Raw genomic sequence first — 26,804 nt, 5'->3', positions numbered from 1 at the left:
ATTCAAGGCCTGATTTCAAGGCTCAAGATCGTTTGATATACATGTAGTGCCTACTTTGACTTAAGTAGTAGTGTTCGTGAGTTGATGTGTGTTTTCAGTTCAATGTCACTCGACTGTAAATGTTTAGTAAACGCGCCAGGAAGACTGTCTCTAAGATAGAGTACATTCTTGGTGACAGTGATCTAATGATGTACAAATGCCATGTGAGGTCTGCACTCCGCAGTGTACATGTGCATGTTGGAAGTTCATCGGATTGATCGTGGGTGTTTTGAAGAAGATAAGATCTGTAGTAAATAGTTGGCTTCACAGTGTTGGATTGCAGCTTTTAGATAGAAGTTTTTCTATAAAATAAATGATGATATGTATGAGAGATGAGATGGATAAGTACGTAGATTAAGAAAACAAAGGATTACTATCCTACATCATAATATGTTGTGTCACCAGACCAAAGTTAAAATCCTTTTTTTTTAATATTCTCCTGTTACTGTTACTCTCAACTGAATGTACACACAACTAATAATATATGTTTTTCATTTTTGGTGAGATTCAACTTTTTTCGCAAAATGGAGATACTTGTAGGGCATACAGGGTTTTTGCTCTGACATGAAGAAATAGCAAAAACATTAGTCATATTACCTGTTTCGGAAAACCTAAAAACTGTTATTGTTATGCCCCTTCGATCTAAGGTACCAGCTAGCAGTGGGTATGGGTATGGGTATTTTTTTACACTTAGAAAAAAAAATAAAAATGTCCACACCCTTATTAAAAATTCATTTACATGTAATTAAAAGGTACAAGTCAGTGAGCAGTTTCTCCCTGTTTCTCCCAATCTACACACCCACTTCACACCCAATCAAAAGAAAATTTCAACGATCCTTAACATCCAAGCTTTCACACCATACCAGTCCATAAAATCTTGTGAATGGCATTTCTTGACAGATGCCCTGGCCTCTTTTCCACACCTCAGTAACAAACTTTTATCAGGCATTCAACCCTACTTCTTTGCCCTCCATCAACAGAGCATTCTTTGAACACTAATTTACCCTAGAGGCTCACTTTAATATGTCCACCATATTGAGATAAATATGGTGCGGTTATTTCCCAGTGGTCCAACTCATTGCTTTTATGTGTCCACTGGGGGGAAGGGTCCACTCTGTAAAGTTCACCAATTTGGAGTTTTGGAAAGTTTAAAACTGATGTGGGTTTATGTTTGTGTGTGAAACACACTTCATTATGTTGTTGATTTAAATAATAATTTTCATGTCAAGGACAAAGTAGCTTGCAAAAAAGTCTTAAGTTAAACCTTACCAAGTTCAACTGATTTTACAGGTTAACAGGGAATTGTTTGCTTTTGCATACTCCATGTTACTAGGCATTCTTTGCTTACATAGCCAGCGCAGATATTTGGCGCTTGCACAGTAAGCAGAAAATGGTGATTGTAAACACAGAATTCGGCGGTAAGCAGGTCGCAAAGAAATTGGGCTCATGTTAGTAAAGGTCTCTTGACTACTTGGTCAGTACATGACCCAAATAAAAGTGCAACATGGTTGACCATAACAAAGGTGTTAGCCAAAATATAAAAGAGGGTACCCACCCCTTTCCTAACCACCATGGTTTTGTAAGTTTACCCATAGAGAAAGGAACCACCCACCCCCTCCCCTCCAAGAACATAAAAAGAGCTTCATAATCTCCTTAGATCCATCTTTACAGACCTGCCTTATACTTTCCGACCTAATGGTGTGTGGCTAAAGTGATAAACAAATGTTTTTGTAGAAGACAATTCTCTTTAAGATGGGAGTGGGATTAACCCATCTGAAAGGAAACACTAAAGAAAAGATCCTGGGATTATCGAGTACAGTTATAACCGTTACTTTCTTCAAAGGCGGAAGCCCTCTATAATGGAGGATGGAGAAGTTAATTTGCCCTGTTTGGATGTGGATGAAAGGAATCCTAGCTGATTGTTATGGGTTGCTTTTTGTTACTGGTGCAAAGGCATTGACTGTGTGGGATTTATTCAAAAGTGTGTGTTGTAATTTATTGAGGGGATTATTGAGTGGTTGGTTGTTCTGGAGTCTTGACAGAGTCTTGGCAGAGCTGATAATGCATCGTTGGTTACTCGGGCCTCAAAAGAACCCATGCCACCTACCACAGCAATTGCCATGGTGCCCTGTGCTTTTGCTGTGGTGCCCTTAGCAAAGTTCAATTATACAAATTTTACATTTTTCTCATAGAAGGGGAAGTGCTCCTTATCAGAGGGAAATTGCTGTGCCCCTTCAAGAGCGAAGCTCAAGGTTGATTACTATTGGTCAGATTAATTCTCGCAAGATCTTGTAGTTTGAATCTGGTACCGTTCTTGAATGTCGTGTTTCAGAGGGCACTTCCATTGGAAAATCTTGAAAGTCTTTGGGAAATTTTTTGAAGATGCAGCAAGGCCAGGACCAGGGCCCAATTTCATGGCTCTGCTTACTGCCGAATTCTGCGCTTACGATCGCCATTCTCCGCTTACGTGCAAGCGCCGTAATTCTGCGCTAGCTGTGTAAGCGTAGAATGCCTAGTAACGCCGAGTACGCACGCGCACGAGCCAAAATTCTCCACTAACCTGTGAAATACGCTTGACGTACGCACCTGCTTCCGTAAAGCGCCGATTCCTTGCTTACGCAGAGCCATGAAATTGGGCACAGGGCATTTGTGGCCACCGTTTAATTCCAGGACTGCACGATTAACAAATCTTCAACCTCCCTTCTCGGTCCTTGGAGTTAGTTTATTTCTGAGTCTGCTGCCACCTCAGTGGGAATTCTTCCTTCCTCCTTGCCATAAAACGCACCTGCTTACTTACATACAGCAAGGTACAATCTCTAGTTGGTTGTAAATCTAGTCCTGTGACTTTCTCAAGACTCTCTTTAGGGAGTGATGGACTCTTAAAATTTGGGGTGTATTACGAGCCTTCTAATAAAAACCAAGAAGGATTATAAATTGTTGTTAAGCACAAGGATGTAACAAGATGCTGTTTGCCTATTACGAAAGTCTGCATTGGGGTTTTTTATGAGTCATAAAAATGATGTTTGTTTTATTTTGCCAGGTTTTGAATCAAATTGTTTTTATGGTTTGTCCGGGTTTTCATTTTGAAATGTGAATGATGTGGTTCAGATGTTTTTCAGGATTGTCCCACAGCCTTGAAATGTTTGCATATTTGGCATATTTTTTCAGAGGATCTTTTGGTTTTGATTTAGATTCCCAGTTGTTCAAGCTTTATTTGATGTTTTTATGATACATGTGTTAGGTCATCGGCAAATATCTACCCTCTTAAAACTATTTGTTTACTTCTTTCTAGTTTCATTTCTGAATTCATAGACCAATGTTGCAGTAGACCCCCTTGCATTGGCTGCCATCGGTGATGAAAAGGCTATCAATGGTTGAGAGTCGTGCGCAGCGCGTACACGTGTGCACTTTACCATTGTTTGTCATCAAAGATGATGGTTAAAGGAACACGTTGCCTTGGATCGGACGAGTTGGTCAAAACAAAAGCGTTTGTAACCGTTTTTTATAAAATGCATATGGTTGGAAAGATGTTTTAAAAGTAGAATACAATGATCCACACAACTTTGCCTCGAAATTGCGTGGTTTTCCTTCTACTGTGCGAACTAACATGGTCGGCCATTTATGGGAGTCAAAATTTTGACCCCCATAAATGGCCGACGTGTTAGTCGACGAGGTAAAAGGAAAACCACGCAATTTCGAGGCATGTTTGTGTGAATCATTGTATTCTACTTTTACAACATCTTTCTACCCATATGCATTTTATAAAAAATGGTTACAAACGCTTTTCAAAGACCAATTCGACCGATCCAAGGCAACGTGTTCCTTTAATGACGTCATGTGTAGACTTGTGGACAAGTCGTTTATGGTCCCACGCGGTGAGGATTTGCAGCAGTGCTTTCCGCGCGAACTGCTGGTTGCAAGACTACTGCGCGCTGCCCGACTTCTGAAGTCGGCTACCAGCAGTTCGCGCGAGAGCAGTGACATCTCAACTATCTCACCACGTCATGTGCAATTCATCTATCTCTACGTCATGTGCAATCTATCTATAGTGACCTACTCATTGAAAAGTTTCCCTCCCAAATTTTGGATCCTATAGTTTTAAATAATTTTGTGAGCAATGACTCTCATCCCAGGATACATGTGTTTTGCCCATCGATGGCAAAATGTTATTTGTTTACTTCTTGTTAGTTTCAATTCTGAATTCAAAGACCAATGTTGCAGTAGATTCAATAGTAAACCATTCATAGAAATTTGCAGCTCCAGGTGTTGATAAGGTGACTGATTTTTATGACTTAAGGTTGAAAGGTAACCATGGCAAAATAAATATTGTCCCACCTGTGTTGTCCCTGATACCCTGTTAAAAAATACAAGTCATCATGGTTATGTTAGAATTAACTTGTGTAACGGTTGGTCGGTAGTTAGTGGGAAGAAAAGAAAGATAAACGTTAACATTGACTTGTGAATTTGGTTTTCCAGATACACAATAGTCTTACACCTGTTGTGAGAAGGAAATCCTTCAAACTAAAATTCTCGCTCGGACATGTGATGTCACTAAACAATGGCGGCCAAATGTTATATGGTTTCAAAGGGTGACAACAAGCATGGGCCCAATGTCATAGAGTTGCTTATCGGCAAAGTTTTGTGCTTACACAGCAGGAAGGAAATTCAGAAGAAAAAAAACATGCCTGATGAGTCAATAATTATATACAAACCATTTTTGTAAAAATGATTTGGGGTTGAATTTTTTTTTTTTGGCTAGAGCGGGTTGAACCAACTGCCTCTGGAAATGGCAGGCGCTCTACCAACTGAGCAACTAGCCATATGTTGTTAGTCTCCCTTGTGTCAGTCTTTTTTTTTTAGGGGGGGGGGCCCACATTTTTCAAATTTTTAAATGAAAATGATAAAATGAAAAAACAAAATTTAAAACCACAAAGTAAAATGGAAGACATTTCAAACAAAACCAGATGAAAAATCTTCAAGAAGGCTAGGTACCGTCAAACATTTGTGAAGGAATAAAATCTCAAACACAGCTGCAAAACATGGGTGTTCCTTCCGATTTATTGAACCATCATACATATTTCAACAAAATTCCACATGACACCTAGCACTAAAAAAGGGGGAAGCCCGCAAGGAGGGCAAATTGATTGCACGTTGATATCTTTAAATCCCTTGTGATTTTAGAACCAGATTGTATTTGAAACCAATACTCGCATGTTGAAATATATCATTCATCGGTTCCTAGTGCCTGGTTGCATTATGAAGAAGTATTGAATTTAAATGTCTTAAAATAAACGTTCAGATGTCGGAATTTAGTGTTTTTTCTTAGTTATAGGCACTGGACACCTTCGGTAATTGTCAAAGACCAGTCTTCTCAATTAGTGTATCTCAACATATGTATGCATAAAATAACAATCCTGTGAAAATTTGAACTCTATTGAAGTTGCGAGAGAATACTGGAAAAAAAAAACCACCCTTGTTGCATAAGTTGTGTGCTTTCAGATGCTTTAGATCGAGACCCTAGCTGAGGTCTAAAATTCAACTGAAATATTTTTAGTGAGAAATTACTTCTTTCTTAAAAACTATGTGACTTCAGAGGGAGCCGTTTCTCACAATGTGTTATATTACCAACAGCTCTCCTTGATTGTTACCAAGTAAGTTTTTATGCTATTAATATTTTTGACAATTACCAATTGTGTCCAGTGCCTTTAAGAAGAGATGGGTTTACTGACACCATGTGTCCTTTCTCTATGCTTAGACCAAGATGAAATTGTTGTCCAAGTTTCAAGGATTTTTCATTTTCATACAATCTCACCCCTGACTAAATAAACTGATGGATTTAAAGTTCATTGCCACCCCTCTTAGCATACGAGCCGCAAGACGCCTCAATGACCCCTATCTTCAACATAAGAAGCCAACCCACCAAGCTATCTGATTTAGACGCTGCACAAAGCCTGTCGCCTTTCAGCATAAACCCTGCCGACATGCTAACTGACCCTATCTCGAGAAAAACAGCAAACCACAACCCGCCAAGCAATCTGTTTTAGATGGTGCAGAAAGCCCGGCGGCTGGAAACCAATTTCATCGTCTTCTCCTTCCGGCCCGGCTCAGGGGGAAGCCAGAGGGAGGAGACGGGGTCCAAGTAGGAGGAGAAGAAAAAAAGGATGAACACACTTGATTAAACCAACATCTTAAAGGGTCTGTAGTTTGTGTTGTAAAAGAAGAATAAGTCTGTCGCTTACTGGTAAGAATGTATCCGAGTGTATCTAGACCCAGTACCTTTGGTGATGTTTTACTGCACAATTGTTTTTTACATCTACATTTCGTTTGATTTGTTTCGTAAGTACTCATGAAATTAACGACAATTAATAATGACAAAACCGGCTCGGTAAGAAAGTATATGCTTTCCCTTTAAAACTGCTGTTTAAAATCAAGACGCTGGGAAATAAAATGTTCGCAGGTTAGTCTTGGGGTGTGTACCTATAACTGAATTGTCGAATTTGAAACAAACAGTGGGTTCTAATAACCAATCGTATAACAATAGGTCTACATCCCTTTAAAGGGAAGGTACAGGATTGGTAGTTACTCAAAACAAATATTAACTTACAAAACTGACTTGGTAACGAGCATTGGAGAGCTGTTGATACATGTAGTATAAAACATTGTGAGAAACGGCTTCCTCGTAAGTAGCATAGATTTTGAAATAGACATAATTTCTCACTAAAATAATAAAAGACTTCTAGCTAGAAGTCTTTTATTCCTATCTGAAAGCACACAAATTCATCCAACAAGGGTGTTTTTTTCTTTCATCATTTTCTTGCAACTTCGATGACCGATTGAGCCCAAATTTTTACAGGCTTGTTATTTTATGTTTATGATGGTATACACCAAGTGAGAAGACTGGTCTTTGACAATTACCAAACGTGTACCTTCCCTTTAAACCAATGTCCTGAGTGCATAGCGCATTAGTGGTTTCTTAGCACGCAGTTCCTTCAGCTTCAGGCGTTCCCATCGTCTGGTTTGATGTTGATCAGAAGAACCTGAGGTGGTGAAGTTCTATCAACTTAAAAATATGCAAATAAAAGATGTAATGGCCTGGCGTTTCGACCCTAGTAGTGTCTTTCTCGGAGGCCCCCCACAAAAACCTTGCATCAAAATAAAACAACCTCTTTTTCTTTCTGTTTATTCAGCCTTCTGGTAACCTTTTTTTTTTTTTTTTTTTAATGCAAGAATTTTGGACACTATTGGTAATTACTCAAAATATTTATTAGCATAAAACCTTACTTGGTAACGAGTAATGGGGAGAGGTTGATAATATAAAACATTGTGAGAAACGGCTTCCTCTGAAGTGGAGTACTTTTCGAGAAAGAAGTAATTTTCTGCGAATTTGATTTCGAGACCTCAGATTTAGAATTTGAGGTCTCGAAATCAAGCATCTGAATGCACACAACTTCGTGTGACAAGGTGTTTTTTCTTTCATTATTATATTGCAACTTCGACGACCAACTGAGCTCAAATTTTCACAAGTTTGTTATTTTATGCATAATGTTGAGATACACCAAGTGAGAAGACTGGTCTTTGACAATTACAAATAAGTTTTTAAGCTTACATCTTTTATGATATTGTGCGTCCTGGCCACTGCCGAATGTATTGCTGTTGATTGGTAAAAACAAATATATTGGCAATAAATTGTAGACACTAGACAGAAATCCCTCTTTAATGTCAAGAAACCGGAATCTTCATTTGGAACTCAAGATAGATTTCTGATGAAACGCCTCTGTCGGATCTTAATATCTACATCCATCCCAATAAATCTACAGGATTCAATTGCGACAAGGAGGGTTTAAAGTAGTATACATCATGGTCCCACTTCTTAGCAGAAACTACCTCTGCTTGTTTCGTTTGATTTTGGTTCAGCGGTTTGACCCTCCCAGTGATAGGTCGCGCCACGGATGACAATAATGTGTGACTCATCCAGTCAATCTTTTTGAAATGTTTTCTGAAGGTTTTCCGAGGGGAATTTGAATTTAAACCTTGAAAAATTCATCCAAACAGTAATGTTTTTTATGGTCTATTGGGTTTTGAATGGATGGGTAGATGTTGAATTACTGTGAACAAAATAAGTAATTTTTCCTCTGCAAATTTGAAAAGCTAGTTTTGGGACGAATAAATAAAAAATTCTAATACTGTTTTTTTTATTGAACTATTGCTTTGGCATGCAACAAAATAACAAATACGTCTGGCCACTAACTATTTTTTTGCATTTATACCATGGGTAAGTTTTGTTGTAAAAGCAGTTTGCAACACCTAATACTATTTTTCAAAGCAAAAAGTTAAATGAATTTAAAAAATGAGGTCAACTGCTGGTTTTAATTTATTGGTTTTAAAAGAAACTAGATGAAATGTGATAGTATTTGTTGTTATCAGGACATGATTAGAATAAACTCAAATTACTATTTAGAACGTAGGTTTAATTGAATTCAGAGTTCAATTTATCTGTATTATATTCCATAGAGGCGTGATAAAAATGCTCCCTGTCTGAACAGAATAAATACCCTTTTTTCTTTCTTTAAACCCTTATTTATTCTTGTTTTGAAAGTCCTATTTTGTTGATTCAACATGATTACTTTTCCTAACAGAAATCCAGAAGTCATTTCACCTGAGAGTGCTTTCCTATAAATTACCTATAGTGTGTCTGAATGAATTATACTTTCATCCACAAGGTGTAATTGCGTCTCCCAAACCATTCTACAAACTTCTTTGTTAAAAAACATGCCTATTCAATTTTAAAATTTGTATTTTGTCTATCGCCAGGTTCTATCGTAAGTTCTATCGTAAGTTCTTAAAATGTTTTTTTTTGTTACTTACACCACCCTAAAATGACAATAGAACAATAGAATTCATCTCTCCACCATGCTACAAACTTCTATTTTGTAAAAACATGCCCTTTCAGTTTTGAAATTTGTATTTTGTCTATCCCCACGTTGTTCCATTGTAAGTCCTAGACATGTTTTTTGTTACAAACTCCCCCAAATTATCGCAAACAATAGAATGCATATTTGTGACCCGCTCTGTGAAAATGAGTCAGATGTAGGCAATTTCAAGAATTGAGTTATATGCATGGCTGGAAAGAACACATCAGCAGCAGTAATTTGGTATGTGTCTCAGCTTTGGGGTGTATCGCGTTACTGAGTGACTCCCGTTTAAAATTAGCCACTACACCATTTTTTGTGAAAAACGAATTACAAGTAAAATGATATTTTAAACTACTATTGTGTGCAAAAAGATACAAATTAGATATAAGTATGATCACAAAATTGTTGTATTCATAGCTTTATTGCCTAAAAGTAAATGTTCTAAAGGTTGACCATGCAACTAAAGATCTTAAAAAGATCTTTTTATTTTATTTTTATTTTTTACATTTCCACTCCACATTAAACTGTCCATAACTTAATATTGCATTGGGCGACATCTGACTCATTTTCACAGAGTGGGCCACATTTACCACTTTTCTCCAAATGTCTTTGTAAAAAAAAACATGCCCTCGTTTTGAAATTTGTATTTTGTCTATCCCCAGGTCCTATTGTAAGACCTAAAGTGTCTTTCAAAACTGTCCTCAAAACCCACCTCTTTGCAGTTAAACAATGACCAGCGACTCTCTACAAACTTTTTCTGTTCTTTTCTTTTGAACTGTTTATTTTGTATCACGAGCGAGCGCCATGAGCGCCTATTTGTGGCGGATACCGGCGCTATGTAACACTCCATTATTATATTATTATTATTATTATTAAAATGTTATTTGTTACTTACGCCATTCTAAAATAATTACTTACGCCATTCGAAAATGATCACAAATAACAGAATGAGCGTATGTATTTTTCCCTTTCTAATGGTCGGGGATCTCATTTCAGATTTGAACGTCGCCATGTCTACACGCACACTGTCCTTCTATGATTGATCACAATTTATCAGTCATTTGCAAAACCAGCAAACCAGTCAATACAAAAGCACTGCTGTCTCCTTTTCTGAATGTCAAGAACAGATGTGAGTCTAACAGCTTTTTCATTAAAAGTTCTTTCCTTTTTTTATTTTTTAGGTATGGCTTGCAAATAAAGTTTGTTTAAATGTGAAGAAACAAGATCTGGATATTTGGAAAAAATAAACTCAGGTAAGTTTGAATTACATTTATAAGTTTTTGTTCTGTTCATAAACTTTGTCCAGGGATGAGATTGTTCATACTTTTGGCTGAATTCAGACTTTTTATGTTGGCCTGGTTAACAAAATCAGTCAATATTTTTTTCCACAAATAAAGAAACCCTGCTCATTGGTCTACTTCTCTAGTGCTTTGGATACTGTTTCCAAAAGCTCCTTGGAATCTATAACCCCATGGGTTACCAAACGGTAGAAATGGCATAATTTCATCATACCTTTGAATTTGTATCCAAGTTTCAGACTTTTTCGTTAGTAATGACTCTCACCCCTGTTTGTCTCAGGTTTCTCAATATCAGTGTTCCCCTACATGCAAAGCTCCGGTCTGAGGTGAGACTCAAACCGGGTTCATATAAAATTCATACATAAAATATTTATAACCATTTGTTTTTTTAAATGTGTGAAGATGTACTCCAGGCATCCCTAAATGTTAGTATCATATCATAAAAGCCTTTTTCAAACTGAGTAATTCAATAATAAATTTATTTAAAAAATGCCAAATTAGGGCTGAGCAATTAAAAAAAAAAAAAAAATGTTTAATGGTCTGACATTTTGACCCTAGCAGAGTCTTTCTAAAAGGCTAAATTCTTAAAAACTTCAATCTAGCTTAGCATTTCATCCACTGTGAATCAAAACCCCACTGTGCAAAAAATCCAGCGACACCTTTTTTTAAACTGAATAGTTCATTAATAATTTTGATTAAACTCTAAATTTAGGTATATTTTGTCTGAGCAATTCACAAATTCTCAGTCTAGCTTTAGCATTTCATCCACTGTGAATCACAACCCCATACTGAGTGTGCATGAAATCCAGCGACACCTCACCGGTATGTTGCGGTCTGGACTTCATTTTCCACGTTACACGCATCCCAGAGAGTTTGGTATGCTTGAACCTGCCACAATTTAGGCTAATTTCCTTCTTTATTATAGCTGCAGGGATATTTATTGTTTTGACCCTGTCAGAGGTCAGTGTCAAATGTCAAATGCCTGACAACTTTGGACCCCATTATTATTTTATCTCTCAAGAGCTTCAATTGTGTGCAATGACGGTTCAGACAATGTCAACATATAATTTAACAAATGTTAGTATATTATTGAAACAAAGGGTGATGATTTCTGGCTTTTTTGCAGATTTCGGTTCCAGGGAAGGGCTAAAAAAGATAAATTGTGTGTACTAATTAAAATGTTTGTTTTGACAAATTGCTTTTTATAGAAAGATATATCCATAATAAGTAGCAATCTTCACAGTGTACAATGTAGAATTGATTAATTTTGGTTTTTACCCATACACCGATGTGTGTTAGCACTGTATACTCAGTACTTTCCCGAGTCCTGTGAAAAAATATCACAGGCATGTTACTCGGGTGGGATTCGAACCCACGACCCTTGCAATTTTAGAGCAGTGTCTTACCAACTAGACTACCGAGGTTGCCCGGTAGCTAGAGGCAGTTCGAATCCTATTTTATTCTCTAAAAATCAATATTTGTTGCTTTGACCATCAGCTTTTCTAATGTAGGATTTACTGCCACCATATATAACACTTCACTGAGTACTTCAGAATTCTTCCTGTTGTTGCAACATCACTCCAACAAACCAAGGAATAATAAATCAAAGTTTATTCTCTCAAAATCAATATTTGTGGCGTTGCCCATCAGCTTTTTGAAACCGCCAGCTCCTTGATAAGTGCCAGGCTAAAATGGAAGAGTTCCACTTTCGAAATGAGATAAAGCTTTCTAGAATGTGTCCTCAAAGTCGTATATCAATGTGTTCTTGACCTAGTCGCATAAAAGGGTAGCCATTTTGTTTTTAAGGTCATGACCTGAGCGTTATTTAGGACTAAGTGGTTAGATTTGTCATCACCTTAAAGGGTTATTAAATCTAAGAGGAGCCAACAAAGTCATCATCACATGCTGTAAATCAGTCGAGACGTTTTGAAACGTCACTGCTGGGAGATTTACGATAGCTCTAAAAACAACCTAGTTTCTATTTTCCCCAAAAGTTGTGTAACAAAAGTTTGTCCAACTGTCTAGAGAACATAACAAGCTTTTTTTAATGTTTTTTTTCCTTCTTCTTTCTTTGTAAGTTGATATGATCTTGTTTAAAGTTCCTCGTGTTGTTGGAGTTGCATGTTGTAAATTCCCCAACTGTGTTGAGTGATTTGTTGAACTTTGCATTCTAATTTGGGATCAGGTTGGCTCGGTTGTTTCTTTCCCTGCCTTTCACATCTGTGGGCTTCAGTTCGATTCCCACCACGGACTGAAGCCTTGCTTGTGCTTTGGGGTTTCAGTCCTTACTGTAACCAGTTCAGGTTGTTGGAGCTACATGTAGGACGTACACGTTTTTAATACCCAGACTGTGTTGAGTGATTTGCAATTGCAATATAATTGAAGGAATCAGGTTGGCTCAGTTGTTTCTTCCCCTGTCTTTCACCTCTGTAGACCCTGGTTCAAATCCCAGCTCAGACAGGAGCCTTACATAGTGATTGCATTTTTAGTCCCTACCTTGTTTGCGTGGGTTTTCCCTTCTTTGCGGTTTTCTCAGACCCACCAACTTTCCCTGATTCTGAAGAAAGTTCCATGAAAAGAAACCAATCTTTCCATGTTCTGATGAACAAATTTGACAATCACCCTGATTATGGAAACGTTGTCCATACTAATATGTTGAAATCTAAATAATGATGAAATCTAAATATCTCTCTGATTGTTGTACAAACTCTGCCTGATTGCAAGATGCAAAATGTTGGCATCTCTGTTTTCCTCCCACACCTAAAACTGAGCATTTCTGGAAAAGAACACTAGTTCTTGAACACATGGCTTGTGTTAAACAGGGTGTGTTTGCACACCCTATTGTTTAACACCTCTTTTTATTGGTGGGGGGGGGGGGGGCTTTCATGAGTTCAATTTGACACCCCTCTATGTATTTTACAAAAAGGGGACTATGTTCAAAGTGTGATTTAGATTTTGCTGCTACGTGCAATGAATACATTTCTTTTCAGTAAATCACCAGAGTATTTATACAAATAAAGAAGACTTTTTACATATTTCGTCCTCCAAATATGTTTTAATAACTCCCAAAATGGAGTCAGTCATCCAAATATCAATGAAGGCCATGCATTTAACAATTCTTTGTTCACACCCTCATCAGAAATAAGAGCTTTCGCCTATAGAAACAGCTGTTACGACTTAAATCTCTCTCAACAGACACAAGTGTAAAATTTCAATTTATGACATCTCAAGCCAAACCCACACATCTTTCGGTATTGTCACGGGTCTCGTAGATTACTCCAAAAATGTCACTTTAACCCATTTTTCTTTCTTTTACAATTGTTTGAATAATTTCTTGTATGGCTTGATAGGCTGCAACAGCTGTGAAAGCCTTGGGTTATGGTTTTGTGTTTTGTTGCTTTCAAATTTGTCAAGTTTTTGAAGCAGTGCAGTGTTCTCGAAGAAGGACAAAGCAAGTTTTGTTTGCGGCGCTCAGATATTAATTTATTACATGGATGCAGATAAAAATGAGAAAGTGATACATGATACTGAGTTTGGAGTAAGCTTGGGCGTTTATTGGGTATTACTGAGCAGTCACAGTATTTGTGAATTAGCGAATTGTCAACAACAAAACAATTTGTCCTAATAAAAGAGAAAGACATGCTCAGCACTAGCCTCTTTTGTTATTATAACCATGATTTGTAGGGCCTCAATTCAGACAACTTTGGGGTATTTTTTTTTTTGCCCTGTTAAAAAGTTCCTGGTTATAATACCGAATACTGCAGTATTTTGGCGACGGTATACCTCGAATCCCCAAATAACATAACGCCCAAGCTTATGTGTTGAGCCAGTTGATAGTGCCTCGATGCCTGTTGCCATTCATAATATTTTACAACTATCCCATAAATGTTCTATTTTCCATTCAAAGAATTCTAGCCTCACAAACAAAAGAGTAAACAATTTTGTGAAATTTTCTTCTTAGTTTTTGAAACCGGACTCTTAAAAACAACAAATTTGTCATTACTCTCCTTGAACTTTTTCAACCTTGAACGAAAATCATTCATATTAATATTTGTTCCCTTCAGTTAATACATGTTGTTTGTTGTCATGGGTTAATTTTAACCTAAATAATCAACTGGTCTTGACCGACTTGTGGCTATCAATATGTGATAAGATTGGATTAAGAGAAATTGATACTTTTGTTTGTTGAGTGGTTTGGTCAATATTAGTCATCGACGATTGACTTTGTTTGTGACATTTAGATTGGCATCCTTCCCAAAGGGAAAATAACGTGGCAATTTCAGTCTTAACTTATTGTTACTTCTGCAAGGATGAGAAATTTATCAATTTTTTCTGAATTCAGACTTTTTTTTTATGTCTTCGTGTTGAGAAAAATTGTTTTATTTTCTTCAGGCAGAAATCATGGTTTTTATATAAAAAGCTAGTTTTTTTCTAGTGCTGACGAAACTGTTCCCAAAACCTTCTTCATATGTTTTGAATTATTACTGGTGACGCTTGTGGTGTAATGCAAACCTGAGATTACACACAGAGCCATGGCTTCTGTTGCCCCTGATCTTGGCCTTGGTGCCCTTTGCAAAATGGAAATGACCTTGCCCTCTCAAATATATCATTCCAGGCATGGTAGAGGGGGAAGCCTCGTTAAAGGGGGAGGGGGAAGCCCCCCTAAAATAATATCGGGGGAAAAAAATGCATAATTGAATGGTTTGACTCACTAGATCCCCCCCCCCCCAAAAAAAAAAAAAAAAAAAAAAAAAAAAAAAATCTTTGGCCCTCACCCTCCTCCTCAGATTAAAATGTCAGGGTTACGCATAAACATCCAGTTAAAGCCATTGGACACTTTCGGAACAGAAAAAAAAATGTAAAGTTCACAGATTTACAAATTACTTACAGGGTTTACAGAAGGTAATGGTGAAAGACTTCTCTTGAAATATTATTCCATGAAAAGCTTTACTTTTTGAGAAAACGTTAAAACAATACCAATTCTCGATATCGAGATTTACTGATTTATTTTAAACACATGTTATGACAGGGCGAAACGTGCGGAAACAAGGATGGGTTTTCCCGTTGCTTTCTCCCGACTCCGATGACTGATTGAGCCTAAATTTTCACAGGTTTGTTATTTTATATTTAAGTTGTGATAGACGAAGTGTGGGCCTAGGACAATACTGTTTACCGAAAGTGTCCAATGGCTTTAACCATAGTAGAGGATACATGAGCAATTGTTCAAAAAAGAGACTCTTTTGTTTCATTGTTGACATTGCAAAAAACACACCTGGCAAACCATGTACCACCTCTAGACATTTTATGACAAGCCGCAACACAGTCACTGTTTATTGTTATTATGTTGTAGGACCTCAAAGGGGGAGAAGAGTGCCCCAATTCAACCCCTACTTGCGATAATAATATACACCGTAAATTATCTCAAGGAGAATGTAATGGACCAAGTTTGCGATTCAGATTTTTCTTGTTAAAAAAAAAAAGAGAAGGGGGAAAAAACAGCAAAAAACAAATAAAAAAAAATAAAAAAACACACAACAACAAAAAACCAGCAGAGTTTGACCTATATTTTAGTCAGGCAGCTGCTTGGCCGGCGGAGTAAAGAATTATGAATGGAAAATTTATGTATCTCCTTCCACATCTGGTAAAGTACTCCTCTATAGTTGAGTGATCGTTGGCATATTTTGCCCGTTAGCAAATTATTTCAAGGGATGGTTAACAGATGGATTGTTATGCTATACCAGGCCTTCAAGTTCACTCTTGAAGGGGCACAGCACATTTGCTCTGGTAAGGGGGCTCCGCTATGAGAGAAGAACATACATGTCAATTTTTATTGGAACCTTGCGCAGGGCACCACAGCAAAAGCACAAGGCACAATGGCACCTGCCGTGGGTTAATTTGAGGCCTACAACACATGTATTTCTACTTTTAAACAAAATTACAAAAATGAAAAAGCAATGAACAAGGATTTTTTTGAAAATAAAAGCCACATGTTGCTCTCATGTGTGAATGTGGTGGTTTTTTATAGTGGCTGTGTTAAAGATATTAAACATTCACACTGAATATAAAATAATTCCTTTCAACTTTGTTTCCTTCTTTCTATGTCTTCAATTTTGTGTAATAGAAATATTTCTCATTAAACCAGAGGAGCTTATACACTAATGAAAAATCTATACAGTGCTAACACACATCGGTGTATGGGTAAAAAAACAAAATTAATATTCTTTATCATCTCTTATAAAAATCACACAGTTGAAGCTTTGTTACCATTTAAACAATTTCCCAATAATTTGAAGTTTTGAATGAAAAACTTTAAATCCAAAACTAACCCCAAACTTCTCCTAATCATAGCATTTGATTGATCACCGTTCCCTCCAGCTTCCGGATACACATTCAGAAACTAAATCCCCACTAAAAGAATTTATCAAGTGTCGGAATTATCCTCCCCTGATACCCATAATCCACAACTTCCACTCCTAAACCATTTCCCCAGCTCGAAGGTCAAGGTATTATCCTTCAGAATGTGAACTTCTACAACTGAAATTCAAGACACTCTTGGCATTTTTTAAAGGCACACTGAACACCTTTGCTTATCAAAGACCAGTGTTCTCACTTGGTGTATTCCAACATATTTTTTTTATGCATAAAATATCAACAATTTGGGCTCAATTCAAATTGGTCATCGAAGTTGCGGGAGAACAATGAAAGAAAAAACACCCTTGTATTGTTGCACAAATATGTGTGCTTTCAGATGCCTAAACAAAATATTAAAAGACTTCAGTCGTGAAGCCTTTTAATATTTGAGTAAGAAATTACCTAATAGATGTTAACTCTTTCTCAAAAACTGCGTTACTTCAGAGGGAGATGTTTCTCAAAATGTTTTACACTATCAACAGCTCTCCATTGCTTGTTACCAAGTCAGTTTTTATTCTAAAGATTATTTTGAGTAATAAATAGTGTCCAGTGCCTTTAAGACACTCTTGGTATTTTTTAAGGGATCTGATACTTTCCAGATTTCCTGGCCTCTTTGACCTTGATTAGGATCTGAAATACACCTGTTAATTAGTTCCTATGGAACAGGTGTCCAATTAACAAGTCTGTTTTGGTAATCAATCTCCATGATAACACCACGAATGGGATATTCCAGATGCATCTGAATTCAGATTTTTACACTGCCTTTTTAAACTCAATCTAGAAAGCTTTTTATCATGACCACTGATCAAGATCTGGTGTTGCATTTACACCAGTGCTCCTGATCACACTTGTGATCAACTTGTGATCACCGCAGTCCAACAAAGACACAAGCAAAAACCCTGCCATTCCTAGCAAATGAGATATATATAATGCAATCTTTGAGCTGTAGAACTATTTTAATAAATTAATATTCTTTCTCCAGAAGACATCAGAGCATACTGATCGAAACGTCAAGTTGAAATCAATGGTTCTTTTCAGAACAAACCCAAACTCATAGAGATTATCATTTCATTGTGTTACTAAGTGTTACTTTTACAAAGGTATTTTCTAGGGTAAAGAAATATTGTTGACAGCTTGTAATGCAATACCTGAGCACCTTCTGACTGGGCAGTTTGACATTAACTAATATTGTAGCTAGTCGTTAAGCTCATCTCTCATGCACAAAGTGCTGGGCGGTTTAAGAGACAGGCATCCTGGATTTGACTCTCTTTTTTTCAGTGAAAGGAAAGTACTATTTTTCTTCCCGAAGGATTTAAAACAGACATGGTGATATTTCCTTAGCCTTTTCGTGGTGTTTTGTTTCAAAATTGCGGTGTTAAAACCATCTGTTTTCGGAGCTTCAAAGTGACACGTGAAACGACGCAAATGACCAAACATATCTGTCAGAAGGATAGAACAGATGATGCTATCATAGCTTGGTTTATACCTCATTCCTTCCAGTCTGCTTGATATAATGTCAACTTGACAGAATCCAAGGCTAGGCTATTCAGAGATTTGGTCACACATGTTTCCATTGTAAGTTGTTTTTTCAAGCCGAGCTCTCTGAAATCTGAAAATCTTACATCTGTTGGAGAAACTGGGCCAAGGCATGCCAGAATTTGGCAGGGAATATAAAGTGAATACCTCCCACCCCCTCCCCACTCACACATTTTGTTCTGATATTGATGTAGCTTTTTGTTCACTGTGAATGGAAAACAACATGAAGGGTGTAAACTATGGCTGCTGCGCTACTCTGCTTGTATGACTAAACTTATTCAATTGGACACTTAGCAGCTCCGTCTAACATTACATTGTCATGGGCCCTATATTTGGCTCAAATTTAATTTCAACTTTACCAAATGAAACTGAAAATATGAAACCATAGTTACTTTTTTTGACAGAAGAAACAAAAAGTAGTTGTATTTTTTGTGATTTTGAAACTGTATTGATAAATTTTAGTTTTATTTCTTTTCTTTTGGTGAAGTGGCATTAAGATAGGAAATTGAAAGATTTTACAAACAGACTTATTCAATAACATTTCTTCTTTTTATCTGTACACTTTCCAAAAAAACTTTGTACTATCAAAGAGTAGGGACTCGGTTTCACATGGTTGTTTAAAACCTTGTAGTCAATTTTACAACAACCCTATAAGACATCCTTGCCACTATTATATTCCTTAAAATGAGACTCAAGTTTGTACTTTTCTTAACTTAGAAGGCAAAGTGCCCTCCAAGAAGCCATAACTCTACATACATGTAGTTATGGCGACCATTATCTCTCAGTTTGGACACCTTAGGCTATGAATGATAAGGAGCACAGTATCATGAACCTGCCTGGGGAGATGTCATAGGAGCATCATCCCTCACTTTAAACATGTCTCTAAAGACCTCCAAAACCTTGAGAAAGTGTTACAAATTGTCCACAAGAATGTATGAATGAGTCAAGGTTTACTGTAGCCAAAAGGGATGCTTGCATTAAAGTACTTTTTTTTCAGGGATGGGAAATTTTATCTGAATTCAGATTTTTTTAAATCAGCCTGATGGAGAATATCAACTGCTTTTCTAGAAATGTAAAGAAATCTGCTCTTTCATCTACTGCTTGGGCTGATGACGCTGTTCCTAAAAGCTCTGTGAAATGTAAACCCTAGAAGTTTACCAAAAGGTGAAAATGCAATCCTTTTAAAATGCCTTCTAACAGTTGGATCCTGTTTCAGACTGTCTTTTCAGCATTTCTTCTCAGCAAGGACACTCATCTCTGTTTGTTTTTAAATTATTGTTAAAGAACTTTAACACCTATAAAAGCATATACTTTATATAGCCTTTGGTCAACCCTTGTTTATACTAAATAAAAGGTCAACTATCATACCTACAAACAAATGTTTTTAATATTGGGGGAGCAATATTTAAAGGAGTAGGCCATTTTTGCAAAGGGCACTTCCCTGTGGAAAATCTTTTAAACTGTGGGAACTATTTAAGTGGCACCAAGGCCAAACAAGACCAGGACACAAAATAATCCTCTTCCAAAACGTACACCATGAAAACTCATTCCCAGCCTACATTGGAAAACCAAAATCTGTTATCGCAATAGATTAGCTTCATAAATGCATTCGCCAAACGTTATTTGCCAGCGATTAAAAGTAAAGCCCCTCCTCCATCATCTAAAAAAAAGTACACACCATCTTAAATTTCATCAACATTCTCCTTTTGCATCCTTCTATTATCCTCTCCGTGGTTTGTTCGTCATCGTCATGTTAGCAGATGCGGGAGTTATCAGATTGGATTGTGACAAGGATGACTCAGTATCATTAAGCCAAATAAAAATAAAAACATGGTGAGCGTCCCCACCTGCTTCCTTTTTAAGAGGTTGCTTCCTTTTTTTTTTAATGTTTGTATAAATGACTTCTTTTTTTTCCTGAGTGAGTTTTATTTTTGTTAAAGAAAAAGTTAAAAAAGTATGATCTCAAAATCTCAGCCAAAAAAAAAAATCAAAAATAGCCCAGCTGTTTGTATAAAAAAATGTGTAAGGCAGCCATTTAAAAATAAATGTTTTAAATGCCATCCTCTGTCCTTTTTTCAAAAAGGGAGAAGCTAAACATGTTTTTTTATTTCAAATAATTTGGTCTCTTGGTGTCTATCCACTCCAGTGTTACTCATCCAAATGAAGAGCTGTCTTGATCATTCATGGCAGCTGCTTGGAGAGAATGACATGGTCGATATGAAATAAAAGAAACTAAATTGTGAGAGGAGGGTGGTACCTTCCATCTGAATGGTGCAAGTGAATGCTGCTTTTATTGCAGTTTCCGGTGCATGGTGCTTTCAATGGTGCTATCAATGGTGCTTTTGCTGCCGTTTCTTATATGGGTACAACTATCAGTTTGAATGTTTCAAGACTGTAATGATATGACAGAAATCAAATAAAGCGCATAGAGCACTGAGATTCATTATCCTTGCAATTTAGTCGTGAGACCATTTCATTGTGTAAGATTATTTTTACTTTTCTTACACGAAAACACTCCAAGAAAAAAAAGTTTTATCTCACACAAAAATGCTTCGTGTGTGAAAACAATCTATCTGATGGCACAGGTTTTCCTCATTTCAAAGAAAAGACCCGTCACCACTTGCACTGGTATCCCATTTGGCCACTTTCTCACTGGTCATAGGTTTCAACATGCGCTTTGCCTAAAATTCACCCTTCATGGTACTATATGCGGAATCTGACACCCCAAACAGCGCCACCTAGAGTTATAAAAGGAAAAGACATCAGGTGGATTGAGTCAATACAACGCCGAGTCAGTCAAACAAGACATGAAGTAATTGATTGAACCGACCCACCTCTCTATCAATAGGTGCAATCATGAAAATCAAACACTCATGTCCAAGAATCTGGTGTACTTTTTCCCCCTGTATATAGACATTCTTCTCATTCTTGAAATACAATATTTGCTGCAAAGCAGCTGGTTTCCACACATTAGATCAGTCATGAAGTCGTCAAATGTTTTCTTGTTGCGGTGATAGCGTTCAGACTCTCTTTGCGATTCTCGCAACACTGGCGATGTTCTTGCGAGACTACTGCTCTTGCGACTATGGTCTCATTTAATTGGAGAGCAATCAGGGAGGGAGCCAGCAGCCTCCCGCAAGAGCAGTGATCTTGCGAGAGCAGTCTTCAATCAAGAGCTATCGCAACAGTAACAACTTGTCCACAAGTCTAGTCCTGAAGCTTCTCTCATCAATCTAGGCTCTGTAGTAACTTTGTACGCAGTTGAAGGGACATTCCTACGTGATATATTTTTTTTTTTTTTATTTATCGGAAGCTCCTGATAACTGATTTTGTTAGCAGTCATGTAATACCACTCAATCAGTAGCTATGTCAGTCTTTATCATTCCGCTAATATCAACATGACTGATATGATGGATGTGTGTGTTCTGGTGATAGTATTTCCATATTGTATGGTAGTAGTTGTTGTACCATCAGGTATATTAAGTTGGTTGTCTGTTTAGATTACAGTAACATTCCTCTGGCATAGGCCCTTTTCGAAACCACGGCTTCGGCTTTGGATTCGGCTTGAGGCTTTGTTTTCTCATCTGAAGCCCTGAGCGTGTATACGCAATAAAGCACGTGCAATTGTCAAAACAACAGGCGGGGCCAAGCTAGCCTGAGCCAAATCCAAAGCCGAAGCCATCGTTTTGAAAAGGGCCATAGTTTTAGGATTCGGCTTGAGGCTCCGTTTTCTCGTCTTAAGCCTTGAGCAGGTATACGCAAAGCACGCGCAATTGTCAAAACAACCGGCGGGGCCAAGCTAGCCTGAGCCAAATCCAAAGCCAAAGCCGTCGTTTCGAAAAGGGTCATAGTTTTATAAAAGTTGCAGTACAGACCACAGCATTAAAGCACTAATATCAATGTGACTGATATGATGGATGTGTGTGTTCTGGTGATAGTTTTTCCATATTGTATGGTAGTAGTTGTTGTACAATAACTTAAGTTGGCTGTCTGTTTAGATTAAAGTAAGATTTCTCTATACTCACGCCTTGAAATAACCCACGGCACCCACAGCAATTGCCGTGATGCCCTCTTACTTTTGCTGTGATGCCTTCTGCAAGGTTCCTGTACAAATTAACAGTTTCTCCTCATAAAAATGCCAGAAAGAACTTGCTGTGCCCCTTAAAGGTCTGAATATGGTGTGTTTTATATGCATGATACGTAAAAGCTGCGCCCATGTCCAGTGCATGTGATATATACTCCAAGTTTAAGCATTAACTTAAATGTACGTAGCTCTCTATTCTCTCATCAATGCTGGAATACTCCTCACTTAGAATGAAACTTGTGAATTTATTACAAAAAAATAACTGTCGTCCCCTAATTTTCTTTCTCAGACATACTTCCAAACATGTTAAATCCACAATATAATTTTGTAAATGAGTGAAGCCCTTGGTAGAAGTTCCTAGGAATATGAAATTAAATCTTTCATCACTCACGCTCCATGCATACAGCAATTATTTCACTTATCTCTCATCATCTGGAGCAATATGGAGCCTGACCTATAAACAGGAATAAGTTAAAGGGACGGTCTCTTTATACTGTTCACAAGAAAGTCTCAAAGAGAAACAGTTTGAGTAAAATATTTGGCAAGAAAGGTTTGCCTGTCATCAAAGCTACTATCTGAATTAATGGTGATGGTGGTATCGGCAAGATCTCACCAGGGCCTAATTTTGTAAAGGCTGTAAGCACAAAAACTTGCTCAGCACCAAAAAATTCCTTATCAGAATTTAGAAATAAGTTACCAGCCAGAATACCATACAGTTATCATTGCTATGACTGGTACCATGGTCATTTGTTGCTCAACTAAGAAATTTGCTAAGCCGAATTTTCTGATAAATTGTGATTGAGCCCTATTAATTGGTCACAATTTGCGTCTTGAATCCCGCTCATTTCTGTTTAAGCAGAAAATTGTTAAGCAGTGTTTTCTGCTTTTAAAGATGCTATGTCAGATTTTTGGCCGATTTGACCCAAAAATTTTGATTTAAAATTCGATAGGTATTTTGATGGGGGTCGAGAAAGTTACAAGCTTTCATATGAGCCATTGCTCGAAAAAGTCCGCCAATTATTAGTAGCAGTGAAATAAAGTTTTTGTCGGGATCCCGACAATATATCATGTGACCAATTCTTATGTGTTTTATAAGAAACGTTTTTAATTTTTGTCATGGTTCCTGACCATTAAAAGCAAAAGTTAAACTTTTTTCGTTAAGAGCGGGTGATATATTTTTTAATGTTTGGGGCCAAAAATCTGACATAGCATCTTTAAAGCAGCTTTGTGAAATTTGGCCCAGCAGACTGTCAGTGTGACTTTGACATTCTTACGGTTGTTTTCTTATGTAGACATTACATGTAGGTATGCAGGAGTTCTGGACATTTTGTAATAACTTGCTGACTTGGGCTTTAAGTCACTTGGGGGGGGGGGGGGGTGGCAGGGAAAGGTGTGTTAATACAGAGCCACACTCGTGATGATAGATATTTTACACCTTGGTGCTGAGTACTTGAGTATTAATAGAACCCCCCATGTGAGATTATTATTGTTGCAGTTGCAGCCAGACAGAATAATAAATTAAATGTCATATTCCTGGAATACTAACCCAAGGCGCTAAACTCCTTTTGATATTTTAAAAATATATTCTTAAACTGATTATTGTTTTGTTTTCTCCTCTTCCTACTACAGATTGAGAGTGATGTCTTTATCATTTTGTTGGTAATGTGTTACCATAGCAACTAGTGTAGCTATCCCATCATGCTTCCTTCTTGGCCACTGGGCATCAAGCAGTGGTTATCACCGGTGCTCTTCTATGTAGTGTTAATGTCCACATGCAGTGCACCGACCGAACCAACGTTAATATTCTCCTATGATGACAGTAAGTAAACCGAAACAATCTTCGTTTTCAGTGAGAATTTCTTATTTTTTTTTAATCTGTGGTATCCCAAACAAAAATATTGACTTGTCAGGGAGACCAAACATAGGGAACTGAAAGAACCAAAACTTATATCGATCATCTACCATACCAAAACTTTCATGCCCTTACCGCCAAATCAAATTCAGAAGTGTCTCGTTTCTAGAACACGCCACTTTTACTCCTAAACTCAAGCTATTGATCCAGAAACTCTGATTGAATTTTCATCATTTGATCAGAAATTCTAATTCTCATCGAGTTGAAAATTCCGAAGGTCTGTTTCTCCTCAAAAACGCTGAGGTCCTTTTCGAGTTTTAAATTCAAAATAAATTGACAGAGTTAACATTCATGAACTGAGCCCTGGGCCAAATTGCCAAACAGCAACGGCTCCTCGCTCGTAAAAATGTTCCGACTCCACAAATTGAATTTCATGAACTCCCTGTACTACATTTTCCAAATTCTTTTGAAATTTTCAAACGTGTGATTTTGAGGGTAGAGTGGCACTTACTCTTGTTGGGTTTTTTCTTTGTCTCTGTTTGTTTCATAAAGGTACACCATTCCCCAATGCAATTAAGTGCTTCACGTGCACGGATAAGAAGAGCAATCGAGAGTGTAACGAGAGAGCATACGATGCGTTCTGCCCCAAGGGTAAGTAAGATCCCGCAATTCTTTCTGTTTTTTTTTCTTTCTTTCTTTTTTAAAGTCAATGGACATGTTTGTTTTTTCACTCACAGTATTTGTTAGCAACTTTCTTGGCAACAAAGCAACGGAGAGCTTTTGAAATTATAAAAATTTTGAAAAACAAAGAAATGTAGTGTGAGAAAGAGGTAATTTCTCACTCAAATATTTGAATCTGAGAAAGATTTCAGACCTGAAGCCTTTCTCAGGCATCTGAAAAAATCTGTGCAACAAGGATGTTTTTTCTTTCATCTTTTTCTTGCAACTTTGATCAGCAATTGAGCCCAAATTTTTCTCAGATTTTTTATTTAATGCTAATGTTGGATATACATGTACCAAGTGATAATACTGGTCTTTGACAATTTACTAAACGTGTCCAGTGCCTGTACAAAGGAGCCTCACATCTATTCCGAGAGAACTGGGAAATTAAAACGAAAGGGAGGAAGGGAATGATGATGAATTCAGCCTGGTTGTAATTCTGAAAAGTACCCTTCTTATTTTATGGATTTGAAATCCCGCAGAGACCTTAGAAGCAGTCGATCTTTGCCGTGGTATTAATTTCAAATGTCACCATAGATACAGCATCTTGGTAGTTTAATGAAAATGCCATTTTCTCTGGCAAAGTGGCGTCTTACTCATCGTGAGTTAAATTTCAGAGTGTAAAGTGTTCTCACAATCACATCTGTTTTACATTTGTGGTTCGAATTTGACCGGTGGGAGATGGAACTGAACTTAACTTGCAGTTGGAAATGTTCTTGGCTCTCATCCATAATTTACTTAATGACTTCTTCATACTGGCAGACACATTTTCTACTTTTTACATCCCTGTGGAGACATCTTTTGTTACTTGAGGAGCACTCTGTCTTTAGAATTCTCCTGTAGACTGTACAAGTCTCACACATTTTTGAAATTACATGTAGGGCTTAAGTGTGTGAGTTTGTTTCCAAGGCGCCTTGTCAAAACCTCCAAGCCGTTCCATTCCGCGTTCATTCTGCGGGAGTCTGCTGATATAGATAACAAAAGGACCCGTAGCAACCGGGCAGGTCCACGGCCAGGACGGCTCATTTACATGTCAATAAACATGAATATTTCGGCAGCTCAAAAAAATGTTTGAATATGTGGGTTTTTTCGCTGTTTTTTTCCCCCCTCGGTTTTCATAAGGTAGTGAATATTAAAACAGTCAGAGCATACTGATCGAAACGTCAAGTTAAACCAACGGTTCTTTTCAGAACCACCCCAACTCATTTAGAGATAGTCGTTACATGGTGTTACCGCAAACTCTTCTATATCTTATTTCCACCATGCAAAGTTTTAAATCCTACAAAACAGTCTTGCTTTATGCGTGTCATTTTAAACGATTTCTTACTATATCGTTAAATTAGTTTGTCCAACCTAAATACTTGTTTGATCATTTTTATACTTTGAATTATTTTTCCTGAACAGGCACCAAGTACTGCTACTCATCCCACTACCTGAATCAGAAATCAGGAGAAAGTATTTTAGTCAACAAGAAATGTGCATTACAAGAGGAATGTACAGTGAATGCTGTCGGCTGTAAAGACACCAGCACTAAGCATGTACAGGTGAGACATTCACATCCGCATTTCCGAGTAGATTTTATATTATTTTATTTCATTAATTCTGGTTGTAAAAGCCAAGGGCTCTCAAAAAAGTGAACTTAATTACTGCACTAGCCAAGAACCCAATGGAGAGAAGACAAGGAAGGAAATTTCAAACCCCAGAGAATGATTCCATAGAAAACCCGTGCAGTCAGGTAGGGACTTAAAAACCCAATCAACGGGTTTCAGAGGTGGAAGGCGAGGAAAGATACCAGTACGCCAATCCGACCACCCTGTGATAGTAAAAAGATTCCTGGAAAAAAACAAGCCCCAATTCCTTAGAGCTGCTTAAGCACAAATGTAGCTTAGCATACAACAAAAATATGCTAACCAGGGCCCAATTTCACAGAGCCACTTAAGCAAGAAATATTG

At 37.4% G+C, this 26,804-nt stretch overlaps 1 protein-coding gene across 4 annotated transcripts in view; it reads left to right on the top strand.

The window, feature by feature from the left end:
- The window catches only part of LOC139948707 (ly6/PLAUR domain-containing protein 6-like), a 68,834-nt gene that overhangs the window by 36,624 nt on the left and 5,406 nt on the right, over positions 1-26,804 (top strand). For 3 of the 4 annotated variants that reach the window (XM_071946968.1, XM_071946969.1, XM_071946970.1), the window contains exons 4-7: positions 10,133-10,204; positions 23,910-24,099; positions 24,685-24,783; positions 26,257-26,396. In XM_071946968.1, the coding sequence (XP_071803069.1) occupies positions 23,979-24,099; positions 24,685-24,783; positions 26,257-26,396 (360 nt within the window). In that variant the 5' untranslated portion in view covers positions 10,133-10,204; positions 23,910-23,978. Of the gene's footprint in view, positions 1-10,132; positions 10,205-15,279; positions 15,361-23,909; positions 24,100-24,684; positions 24,784-26,256; positions 26,397-26,804 lie in introns of those variants that run through there. The other variant, XM_071946971.1, reaches the window with a different exon arrangement.

Source organism: Asterias amurensis, chromosome 16 (assembly GCF_032118995.1).
Source record: "Asterias amurensis chromosome 16, ASM3211899v1".
Classification (NCBI taxonomy): Eukaryota; Metazoa; Echinodermata; class Asteroidea; order Forcipulatida; family Asteriidae; genus Asterias; species Asterias amurensis.
Note: the sequence above shows the minus strand (reverse complement) of the source record. Positions and strands in the feature narration are given on the sequence as shown.